Raw genomic sequence first — 11,868 nt, forward strand, 5'->3', positions numbered from 1 at the left:
ACATCTCCGAGGTCGAGGCTCCGTCCCGAGTCGAAGGGCCGAGCCACGGACCAAGGTGCTCCTCCACCCCGCGAGCAGGGTCGTCTGTGAGCGAGCTTACCTCCTCGTCTCCGGGAGACCGTAGGGGTGGCACTAAAAGGCGCCGCCGCTCCTCTTCGAGCCTTACCCGCAGGGACAGGTCTCGTCGTCGTCGGCACCGACGTTCATACTCTGGCACCCGCCGTGGAAGGCGCCATGCTCAGAGTTTCACGGGAGTCCCAGGCACCGAGGCGTCGTAGTCTTGGGCGCCGGAGGGAATACAGAGACAGTACTCCCGACTCCTACCTGTCCTCCTCCAGGGGCCGGAGACGTCATGTTCGGGACCGCTCCAGCCGTTCATACGGCACCGTGCGTTCGTCCCGGACCTCTGCCTCGGCACGCAGCCGCCCCTCCTCGAGCCGCTCGGTTCCGCAGGACCAGCCGGCCCTTCCGGGCCCCCTCGCGTCCCAGGGCCAGGCCGTTCCCTGGCAGGGACAGTGGTGCCTGTGGGCACCGTGGCCCCAGGCACCGGCACCGCTGGGACCCCGCTCCGTGGGGGGAGCGTCCCAAGCCCAGCCAATGTCACCGCCTCGGCACTGTGATGAGGCAGTGGGCACCGACCCTCCAGCACTGACTCGGGCCCAGGGTCAGGACGTCGAGCTACCAGTACCGCCGGGTGCCGACGACACCGCGGCATCGCCCTCCTCAGCACCGGATGACTCTGTGGCTGCCCTTCCTCCGGTCTCTCAGGAGGATTTCAAGGCCCACCAGGAGCTTCTCAGGAGGGTAGCATCAAACCTCCAGCTCCAGGCTGAGGAGATGGAGGAACCATCGGACACGTTGTTCAATGTCCTTACCTCCTCGACGCCGGGGCGCGTGGCCCTCCCGCTCCATCAGGGGGTGGCCAATATTACTACTGGCCTCTGGCAAACCCCGGCATCCCTGGGTCCTATTTCCAAAAAGGCCGAGTGGAAGTACTTTGTGTCCACAAAGGGGCACAAGTATCTCTAATCTCACCCAGCTCCGAACTCTCTAGCGGTGGAGTCAGTGAACCACCGAGAGAGACATAGCCAACCCGCTCCCACCCCTAAGGACAAAGATGCTCGCAGGCTGGATTCCTTTGGGAGAAAGGTTTATTCGTCTGCGAGTTTTCAGCTCAGAGTAGCCAACCACCAGGCACTCTTGAGCAGATATGATTTTAACCTTTGGGGATCCCTTCCCAAGTTCGAGCCCTCCCTCCACGAGAAGGACAGGAAGGAGTTCCGGGCTCTGGTTGATGAAGGTACGGCAGCAGCTAAAGCAGCGCTCCAGGCGGCCTCCGATGCGGCGGACACGGCCGCTCGTTCGATGGCCGCGGCAGTCTTCATGAGAAGGGCGTCCTGGCTTTCGCTCTCTGGACTATCGGCTGAGTCCCAGTCGATCATACAGGACCTTCCATTCGACGGTCGGGCCCTGTTTGCTGATCAAACAGACACGTCTGCACGGGATGAAAGGCTCCCATACCACCCTGCAGATGCTGGGCCTGTACGTCCCGCCGGCCAAGGACAAGCCCAGGCCTCACACCTCCACTCCACAGGCTCGGGGCAGATATGAGTCCCCGCCTAAGAAGCAGCGGGAACAGAGGTGCCGGTCACAACACCAATCCCGTTCGGCCCCTCGTCTGGGGCCCTCTAAGGCCAGGAGGCCGGGGAAGCGGCGTTTTTGACTGCTTGCGGGGGGTCGCCGGGCCGGTTGCCAGGTTAACCCCCCCCCAGTTAATAAAGTTCAGGTTTGCCAATCGTTTGCCTGCCTTCAGTCTGCAATGGTTCCGTATTACTACAGACCACTGGGTCCGCAACACTATATCCCTGGGGTACAGGTTGCAGTTTGTGTCGCCCCCTCCCAGTTGCCCTCCGGCCAGGGAGTTGGCGGAGGACCCGGAACATGCGCTCCTTCTGGATCAGGAGGTACAGCGCCTCCTCTCCCTGGGAGCCGTGGAGAGGGTACCTTGGGAATTCCGGGGCAAGGGATTCTATTCTAGGTATTTCCTCATCCCGAAGGCGACGGGCGGGCTTCGGCCCATCCTCGATCTGCGGAAGCTCAATCAGTTCTTGGTTCGCTGCAAATTCCGCATGGTGTCCCTGGCCTCTAGTATTCCCTCCCTAGACCCGGGGGATTGGTTTGCAGCACTGGACCTCCAGGATGCGTACTTTCACATCCACATTTTCGAGGGTCACAGGCACTTCCTCCGTTTCCTGGTGGGTCAGGACCACTACCAGTTTACGGTCCTCCCCTTAGGCCTCTCGACAGCCCCCATGGTCTTCACGAAGTGTATAGCGGTGGTAGCGGCCCACCTCAGGAGGAGAGGGCTGCAGATCTTTCCCTACCTGGACGACTGGCTGCTTAAGGGCAAGTCCCGGTCCCAGGTGCAGCAGCAGATAACCTTCCTGCTACGCACCTGCTCAGCTCTAGGCCTAGTGGTAAACGAGGAAAAATCCACATTAGTACCGGTCCAGCGCATAGAATTCATAGGAGCGCTGTTAGATTCCCGGGCGGCCACGGCCTCCCTTCCAAGGGACAGGTTCGAGGCGCTCAAAGGCCTCATCGCCTCGGTCATGGCCTTCCCAGTGACCACGGCTCGGATGTGCCTTCAAATCCTCGGCCACATGGCCGCATGCACCTCGGTGGTGCGACATGCCAGGCTCCGGATGCGGCCCCTCCAACTCTGGTTGGCCTCCCAGGCCAGGGACGGCCTGGACAAGGTCGTCACGGTGCCACCAATGGTGGTGGCAGACCTACAATGGTGGTCCCTCCCGAGCAACATGCTCCGGGATATCCCCTTCCGAGAGCCCTCTCCGTCCCTAGATCTAGTGTCGGATGCCTCGGACCTGGGCTGGGGAGCCCATGTGGGGGACTTCAGGACCAGGGTATGTGGTCACCCGAGGAACCTGCACATAAATGTCAGGGAACTCAGGGCTGTGCGCCTGGTGTGCCTGGCCTTTCGCCAGCACTTACAAGGGAAGGTGGTCAGAGTCCTCACAGACAACACCACCGCAATGTATTATATCAACAGGCAAGGGGGCACGCGCTCCAAGGCCTTATGCCAGGAAGCCCAACTCCTGTGGGAGTTCTGTATAGCCCACGACATCCTCCTCCGAGCGTTCTACCTACCCGGCGAGAGCAACACGCCCGCAGATCGCCTGAGTAGGGTGTTCTCAAATCAACACGAGTGGTCCCTGCACAGGGAGGTAGCGGAGTGGATCTTCCTACAGTGGGGTGCTCCCCAGGTAGACCTGTTCGCCACCGCCTAAAATCGCCTGTCTCCCAGGTTCTGCTCCAGGGTGGGAGAGGGCGACGGGGCCATGACGGACGCGTTCCTGCTCAATTGGTCGGGGCCCCTGATGTACGCCTTCCCGCCTTTTCCCCTCATAGGCAGGGTCCTACAGAAGGTGAAATCAGACGGGGCAAGGATTATCCTGATAGCCCCAGATTGGGCCCGTCAACACTGGTACGGGACCCTACTGCAACTATTGGTGGCCCCCCCTCGCAGGCTGCCGCTACGCCCGGACCTCCTCTCCCAGGAGGGAGGTCGTCTCCTCCATCCCAACCTGCCCCACTCCACCTGACAGCGTGGCTGCTCCGTGGCTAGATGCGGAGGAGGGGAGGTGTACCGAGGCTGTTAGACGGGTCCTGCTTGAGAGCAGGAAGCCGTCCACACGGAGGTCCTACCTGGCTAAGTGGTATTGGTTCTCTATATGGGCGAGGGAGAGAGGTTCCTCCCCCGCGTCTGCTCCGTTCCAGCTGGTCCTGGACTACCTCCTGTCCCTTAGGACCCAAGGGCTGGCCCCCTCCTCTATCAGGGTGCAGCTGGCAACCATCTCAGCCTTCCACCCTCCGGTGGTGGGACAGTCCGTGTTCTCCCACCATATGACTTCCAGGTTTTTAAAGGGTTTGGACAGAGCGTTCCCTTATGCTAGACCCCCGGTCCCACCGTGGAACCTGAACCTGGTACTGTCACGCCTTATGGGGCCACCCTTTGAGCCCCTGGCCATGTGCTCCTGGTCCCACTTATCGGAGAAAGTGGCATTTTTGGTGGCTATCACCTCAGCCCGCAGGGTTTCGGAGCTTAGGGCGCTCACCTCAGATCCCCCGTACACTGTTTTCCATAAGGGGAAGGTCCAGCTTCGCCCGCACCCGGCCTTCCTGCCAAAGGTAGTCTTGGCGTTTCATATGGATCAGGACATTTTTCTGCCAGTCCTGTGTCCTAAGCCCCATTCCTCCAATGAGGAACGATGCCTACACATGCTAGATGTGCGTAGGGCGCTGGCCTTTTACTTAGATCGAACAAGGCAGAGACAGATGCATCATGGAGGTGAATGCCTGGCTGCGAAGATGGTGTCGCCAGGAGGGCTTTGGCTTCCTAGACCACGGGATGCTATTTGAGGAAGGACTGCTAGGCAGAGATGGTGTTCACCTTTCGAGGAGGGGAAAGACCCTATTTGGACACAGACTGACTAACCTAGTGAGGAGGGCTTTAAACTAGGTTCGACGGGGACAGGTGAGCAAAGCCCGCAGGTAAGTGGGGAACATGGAGACCTGGGGGATGGGTCGGAGACGAGAGGGAGTGTGGGCTATATTGGCAGAGAGAAAGGAGGGTCAGGACAAAACCGGGAGGAAAGATCAAACCAGTATCTTAGATGCCTATATACAAATGCGAGAAGTATGGGTAATAAGCAGGAAGAACTGGAAGTGCTAATACATAAATACAACTATGACATTGTTGGCATCACTGAAACTTGGTGGGATAATACACATGATTGGAATGTTGGTGTGGATGGATACTGCTTGCTCAGGAAGGATAGACAGGGGAAAAAGGGAGGAGGTGTTGCCTTATATATTAAAAATGTACACACTTGGACTGAGGTAGAGATGGACATAGGAGACGGAAGTGTTGAGAGTCTCTGGGTTAGGCTAAAAGGGGTAAAAAACAAGGGGGATGTCATGCTAGGAGTCTACTACAGGCCACCTAACCAGGTGGAAGAGGTGGATGAGGCTTTTTTTAAACAACTAACAAAATCATCCAAAGCCCAAGATTTGGTGGTGATGGGGGACTTCAACTATCCGGATATATGTTGGGAAAATAACACAGCGGGGCACAGACTATCCAACAAATTCTTGGACTGCATTGCAGACAACTTTTTATTTCAGAAGGTTGAAAAAGCTACTAGGGGTGAAGCTGTTCTAGACTTGATTTTAACAAATAGGGAGGAACTCGTTGAGAATTTGAAAGTAGAAGGCAGCTTGGGTGAAAGTGATCATGAAATCATAGAGTTTGCAATTCTAAGGAAGGGTAGAATGGAGAACAGCAAAATAGAGACAATGGATTTCAGGAAGGCGGATTTTGGTAAGCTCAGAGAGCTGATAGGTAAGGTCCCATGGGAATCAAGACTGAGGGGAAAAACAACTGAGGAGAGCTGGCAGTTTTTCAAAGGGACACTATTAAGGGCCCAAAAGCAAGCTATTCCGCTGGTTAGGAAAGATAGAAAATGTGGCAAAAGACCACCTTGGCTTAACCACGAGATCTTGCATGATCTAAAAAATAAAAAGGAGTCATATAAAAAATGGAAACTAGGACAGATTACAAAGGATGAATATAGGCAAACAACACAGGAATGCAGGGGCAAGATTAGAAAGGCAAAGGCACAAAATGAGCTCAAACTAGCTAAGGGAATAAAGGGGAACAAGAAGACTTTTTATCAATACATTAGAAGCAAGAGGAAGACCAAAGACAGGGTAGGCCCACTGCTTAGTGAAGAGGGAGAAACAGTAACAGGAAACTTGGAAATGGCCGAGATGCTTAATGACTTCTTTGTTTCGGTCTTCACCGAGAAGTCTGAAGGAATGCCTATCCTAGTGAATGCTAATGGGAAGGGGGTAGGTTTAGCAGATAAAATAAAAAAAGAACAAGTTAAAAATCACTTAGAAAAGTTAGATGCCTGCAAGTCACCAGGGCCTGATGAAATGCATCCTAGAATACTCAAGGAGCTAATAGAGGAGGTATCTGAGCCTCTAGCTATTATCTTTGGAAAATCATGGGAGACGGGAGAGATTCCAGAAGACTGGAAAAGGGCAAATATAGTGCCCATCTATAAAAAGGGAAATAAAAACAACCCAGGAAACTACAGACCAGTTAGTTTAACTTCTGTGCCAGGGAAGATAATGGAGCAAGTAATTAAGGAAATCATCTGCAAACACTTGGAAGGTGGTAAGGTGATAGGGAACAGCCAGCATGGATTTGTAAAGAACAAATCATGTCAAACCAATCTGATAGCTTTCTTCGATAGGATAACGAGTCTTGTGGCTAAGGGAGAAGCTGTGGATGTGGTATACCTAGACTTTAGTAAGGCATTTGATACGGTCTCGCATGATATTCTTATCGACAAACTAGGCAAATACAATTTAGATGGGGCTACTATAAGGTGGGTGCATAACTGGCTGGATAACCGTACTCAGAGAGTTGTTATTAATGGTTCCCAATCCTGCTGGAAAGGCATAACGAGTGGGGTTCCGCAGGGGTCTGTTTTGGGACCGGCTCTGTTCAATATCTTCATTAACGACTTAGATATTGGTATAGAAAGTACGATTATTAAGTTTGCGGATGATACCAAACTGGGAGGGATTGCAACTGCTTTGGAGGACAGGGTCATAATTCAAAATGATCTGGACAAATTGGAGAAATGGTCTGAGGTAAACAGGATGAAGTTTAACAAAGACAAATGCAAAGTGCTCCACTTAGGAAGAAAAAATCAGTTTCACACATACAGAATAGGAAGAGACTGTCTAGGAAGGAGTACGGCAGAAAGGGATCTAGGGGTTATAGTGGACCACAAGCTAAATATGAGTCAACAGTGTGATGCTGTTGCAAAAAAAGCAAACATGATTCTGGGATGTATTAACAAGTGTGTTGTGAGCAAGACACGAGAAGTCATTCTTCCGCTCTACTCTGCTCTGGTTAGGCCTCAGCTGGAGTATTGTGTCCAGTTCTGGGCACCACATTTCAAGAAAGATGTGGAGAAATTGGAAAGGGTCCAGAGAAGAGCAACAAGAATGATTAAAGGTCTTGAGAACATGACCTATGAAGGAAGGCTGAAAGAATTGGGTTTGTTTAGTTTGGAAAAGAGAAGACTGAGAGGGGACATGATAGCAGTTTTCAGGTATCTAAAAGGGTGTCATAAGGAGGAGGGAGAAAACTTGTTCACCTTAGCCTCTGAGGATAGAACAAGAAGCAATGGGCTTAAACTGCAGCAAGGGAGGTCTAGGTTGGACATTAGGAAAAAGTTCCTAACTGTCAGGGTGGTTAAACACTGGAATAAATTGCCTAGGGAGGTTGTGGAATCTCCATCTCTGGAGATATTTAAGAGTAGGTTAGATAAATGTCTATCAGGGATGGTCTAGACAGTATTTGGTCCTGCCATGCGGGCAGGGGACTGGACTCGATGACCTCTCGAGGTCCCTTCCAGTCCTAGAATCTATGAATCTATGAAGGAGTGCTTGAGGCAAGGATCTGGGGGTTGAGGTGGATCCCAAAATAAATGAGCAAAAATGTGATATTGCTGCCAAAAAAAGTGAACATCATTCTGGGTTGTATTAGCAGGAGTGATATAAGCTCCACTCAGCACTGATGAGGCCTAAACTGGAGTACTGTGTCCAGTTCTGGGCACCACACTTCAGGAAAGATGTGGACAGATTGCAGAAAGTCCCGAGGAGAGCAACAAAAATGAGGAAAGGTCTAGAAAACACAAGCTACGAGGCAAGATTGAAAAAATTGGGTTTGTTTAGTGTGGAGAAGGGAAGACTGAGGGGGTGGGATGTGAAAACAGTTTTCAAATATGTAAAAGGTTGTTCTAAAGAGGTGGGTGATGAATTGTTCTCAACAAGCAAAGGGCTGAAGCTGCAGCAAGGGAGGTTTAGGTAAAACATGAGGAAGCCCTTCCTAGCTGTCAGGGTGGTTAAGCCTTGAACAAATTGCCCAGGGAGGCTATGGGATCTCCGGCACTGGAGGATTTTAAGAGCAGGTTAGACAGACACTTGTCAGGGATGGTTTAGTTCAGTGGTTTTCCAACTTTTTAGGCTGCATACCCCTTCCAAATAATATAATGTACCACGTACCCCCATCTGAGAGAGAGTTGTAATATACCTATGAAAGCAGAAACAAGGTCGGTAAGGGATAACACGGTGCGTTGTCTGCCATTGCAGGATTTTTCTCACATACCGCCTGACGAGAGCTTGTGTACCCCAGTTTGAAAACCCCTGGTTTAGATAATACTTAGTTCTGCCTCAGTGCAGGGGACTGGACTAATTTAACCTCCTGAGGTCCCTTCCAATCCTACAGGTCTATCACTGGGGAGTCCTCAGACCACAGCGGTTGCTGGGGTGGTGTGAGTGTGCCGGGTGGCATGACGGGAGCTCTGGGGCTGTGAGGAGGGCAGCGAGGCCATGGGGGCTGACTGGTCAGGACGTGTGCTCTGCCCACAGGGACCTGAGCAGCAGTGAAGATGGAGGTGGCTCCGACTCAGGCAGTGACTTTGAGGACACGCTCTGGAAAGGCGGCAAGCGGGGCACTAGGACCCCTCTTAGCTGCACCCTGGTATGCATGGCCCTTGCCTATCTCCTCTCCAGTCTCCCAGCCCCCAGAACCACACCCTGTTATGCATGGCCCTTGCCTATCTCCTCTCCAGTCTCCCAGCCCCCTGAGCCGCACCCTGGTATGCGTCCCTGCAGTCCCCTGAACCACACCCTAGTGTGCGTCTCCCCAATCTCCCAGTTGTTACCAGATTTGCCCATTACTTTGGGGTATGCTCATTTATTTGGGTTACTCTTCGTTTTCTGTAATTCTATCAATGTACTGCTTGTGTCATGTGTGTTTTCATGTGAAGCTCTGCTTCTCCCTGTGGCAAGTTCCCTCCCAGTGGAGCTATCCTGCAGGACCTAGATTCCCTAGGGCTGGGTTCCTCCAGCCCCAGAACCTGCTGAACACCCCTCCCCCCCCAAGTCTGAGCAGACCTGGTCAATCAGCACTTTCAAGCTGACCCCTTATATGTCCCTGGACTCACTGAGCTGGATGAAGCAGCACTTTTAAGCTGCCCCCGCTTATGTGTCCCTGGGCTCCATGGACTGGGTCCAGCAGCACTTTCAAACTGTCACCCTTATGCGTCCCAGTTTCAGCACGTCCCTATCCCCACTCTCACATCACAATTGCACCGGCAGTAACCCCCAACTTGATGAGCAAACCCTACAGGATTTTGGGCGCTGCAGGGATCTTTAGCTTAGGTAAAAGAAGCATTGCTATAGAGTATATGGGGGGAAGCTAAAATCACAAAAGAGTAAAGTTCAGCCAGAGAGAGAAGCAACCAGCTTAACCATACAAGTTGGACAGGAATTTCTACGACAAAGTTATTTATTGAATACTAGTGATCACTACACAAGGAGAGCTAAACCAACATAACATACATCATTCAAGGTTAAAGCCTAAGATAGAAAGGAAAAGAGAGAGAGAGAGAAAGAAGGGGGATTTTACCCACTCCATGAGGCTTGAACTGGTCGGGGTTCCCAGGTGATGGTGGTAGCTCAGGGAGACCGGCAGAGCCCCCAGCACGATCAGTCAGGAGAAGATGGAGTCCCAGTGGAACTGATGCAGAGCTTGGATCTAAGCATCAGAACCCTGACTTGGGCACAGGTAGGGATTTTTGTAGGGAAACAACAATGGTTCAAGGGAGAACACTCGGTTTGTTTATGGGTAAACTGATGATGCCAGGGTTTTCTTTAGGCTAGAGTCTAGGAGCTGATCACTCTTGGCTATGGGTGGTGTTTTTTTCCAGGGAGCTCCCAATGCAACTAGGCTGCTGCAGAGTTTTGGATATTAATCAAGGATTCATTACTAGAATTGGTCTGATAATTGCTGAGCTGGGTGTGGGCAGGCGTAGGTCCATTAACATCTGGAGCAGAAATTCCCATAATGCAGTGCGTCCCTGCTTTTCTGGTCCCAGAGTTCCCTGCGGTTCTCTGTTCTTTATTTATGCTAATCCCTGTCCCATCGTTCATGCAGATGAGGCATGGGGAGTTGTGTCTGCTCTCCATTCTGTATGAAAATGGGGATGTCTTAAACTTGTCACCCTTGTCAGGAGGGGTCTAGGTGCGTCTCCCATCCGCCCTTCACTGCTCTCTGCAAACCTTTTCTCTGGTCGGTCTTGGTTCAAGGGGGGGCGGGGGGGTGTCCCTCATGAGTCAGACAGGCCGGACACTGCACCCTAGTTCCCTGAAAACACAGAGCTGACTGGTATCGTGGGCTTTTGGGGCTGGGGCCCGGACTGCCGAGAGGCGGGGGACAGTCTCCGTCCTCTGGGGGGTCCCCTGGGGTCACCGTCGCCTCTGTGGGGTTCTCCTTTGAGATGGGGTCACTGGCACTCACCCCAAGAGCAGGCTTAACCCTTTCACACCTGCGCGGAGGGAAACTGAGGGATGCACAGGCTTTGGAGGCATATTACAGAAAACTCCCCCCCACGCCCCCCCCCCAGGTGGGGTGTAGGGGCTCACGTCCCCCAGCCCGCCCTGGGGAGCTGGCCCGTGGGCGCTGATCCCATCCGCCACCCCTTCCCCCGCAGGTGACGGACGTGAAGGAGAAGCTGCGGCTGATGCGGGGGTTCTGGGTCACCCTGCCCCACACGCTCTGCAGCGACGGGAAGGTGGCGGCTGACGTGACGGACGAGGACAAGTGCTGGAACGGGCAGGCCCGGGGCAGGTGAGGGGGCGCCCGGGGGAGGCTCCGCTGGACAAAATGAGGGGGGACTGGGGGAGCTTCCCCCACAGCCAGCGCTCCTGCCCCACGGCGCTCCCTTCTCGGAGAGGCCAGGACTTGGGGTGCTGGGAGCGTCCCCCAACAGCTGGTGCCCCTGCCCCCCCCCCCCCCCGGCGGGGGGTGGGGGGGGCCCCGCCCCCCCCCCCCCCTCCCCAGGTACCTCCCGGACGTGACGGGGGACGGGCTGGTGAATCAGATCAATAACCCGGAGGTGGAGGTGGACATCGGGCGGCCCGACCTGCTCACCCGCCAGCACATCCTGCAGCTGCGGGTGGCCACCAGCCGCCTGCAGGGGGCCTACGGGGGCCAGGACCTCGACTTCCAGGACACCTGTGAGTCTGGGAGGCGGGTGGGGGGCCCCCCTGGGGGCTGGGGGGGCTGCTGGGGTGTTCCCTGGAGGGGCTCTGCTCCTGGCCCCCCACTCGCATGGGTGATGGGGGTGGGACCCTGGCGGCGAGTGCCTCGTCACCTGTTCTCCTGGGGTCCAGGGCTGGGGGGGTTGGTGTCCCCCACAAACATCCTCTCCAGGCCCTTGCAACCCCCCTCGGGAGGCGTGGCCGGAGGGCCCCCCCGTGTCGCTAACGCGCCCCCCTCCTTTGCTTTTGTTGCAGACGAGGATGGCAGTGGCTCGGGAGGGGGCGAGCGGTACAGCGAGGACTGGCCGGGTGGAGGGGGCGGCGGCAGCAGCCACTCGGGGTCCCGCCCCCCCGACTCCCGTTCGCACCGCAAGGACCGGCCCGGCAAGGGCTCCAGGCAGAACCACCGCGTGCGGGGCAGCAGCAACCGTGCCGTCTCCTGGGGGGGCCCTGCCCTCCCGCTCCTGCTGCTCCCCGCCCTGGCACTGCCCCTGCTGGGGCGGTAACTCCCCGGGCGCCACGAATGTATGGGGATCCCTCACTCGGGGTGCAGCTGGGGGGGGGACTCGCCTCTTCCAGGGGCTCCCCCAGCCTGGGGAACTGGGGGGGGTCAGGGGGTGGAGAGCGAGATGGGAAGTAGCATTAGGGGAGGAGGGATGG

At 55.0% G+C, this 11,868-nt stretch overlaps 1 protein-coding gene across 1 annotated transcript; it reads left to right on the plus strand.

The window, feature by feature from the left end:
* Nucleotides 1–1,504: 1,504 nt before the first annotated feature.
* Nucleotides 1,505–11,710, plus strand: LOC115271584 (glypican-1-like; the record flags this gene model as incomplete). Its single annotated transcript, XM_029914465.1, has 6 exons — nt 1,505–1,641; nt 3,326–3,505; nt 8,533–8,644; nt 10,659–10,795; nt 11,009–11,184; nt 11,464–11,710. Coding segments are annotated over exons 1-6 (989 nt in total), but the record flags the coding sequence as incomplete, so codon positions are not given.
* Nucleotides 11,711–11,868: the final 158 nt, after the last annotated feature.

This window comes from Terrapene carolina, unplaced genomic scaffold (genome assembly GCF_002925995.2).
Source record: "Terrapene carolina triunguis isolate 2854851 unplaced genomic scaffold, T_m_triunguis-2.0 Scaffold51693, whole genome shotgun sequence".
NCBI classification, from domain to species: domain Eukaryota; kingdom Metazoa; phylum Chordata; order Testudines; family Emydidae; genus Terrapene; species Terrapene triunguis.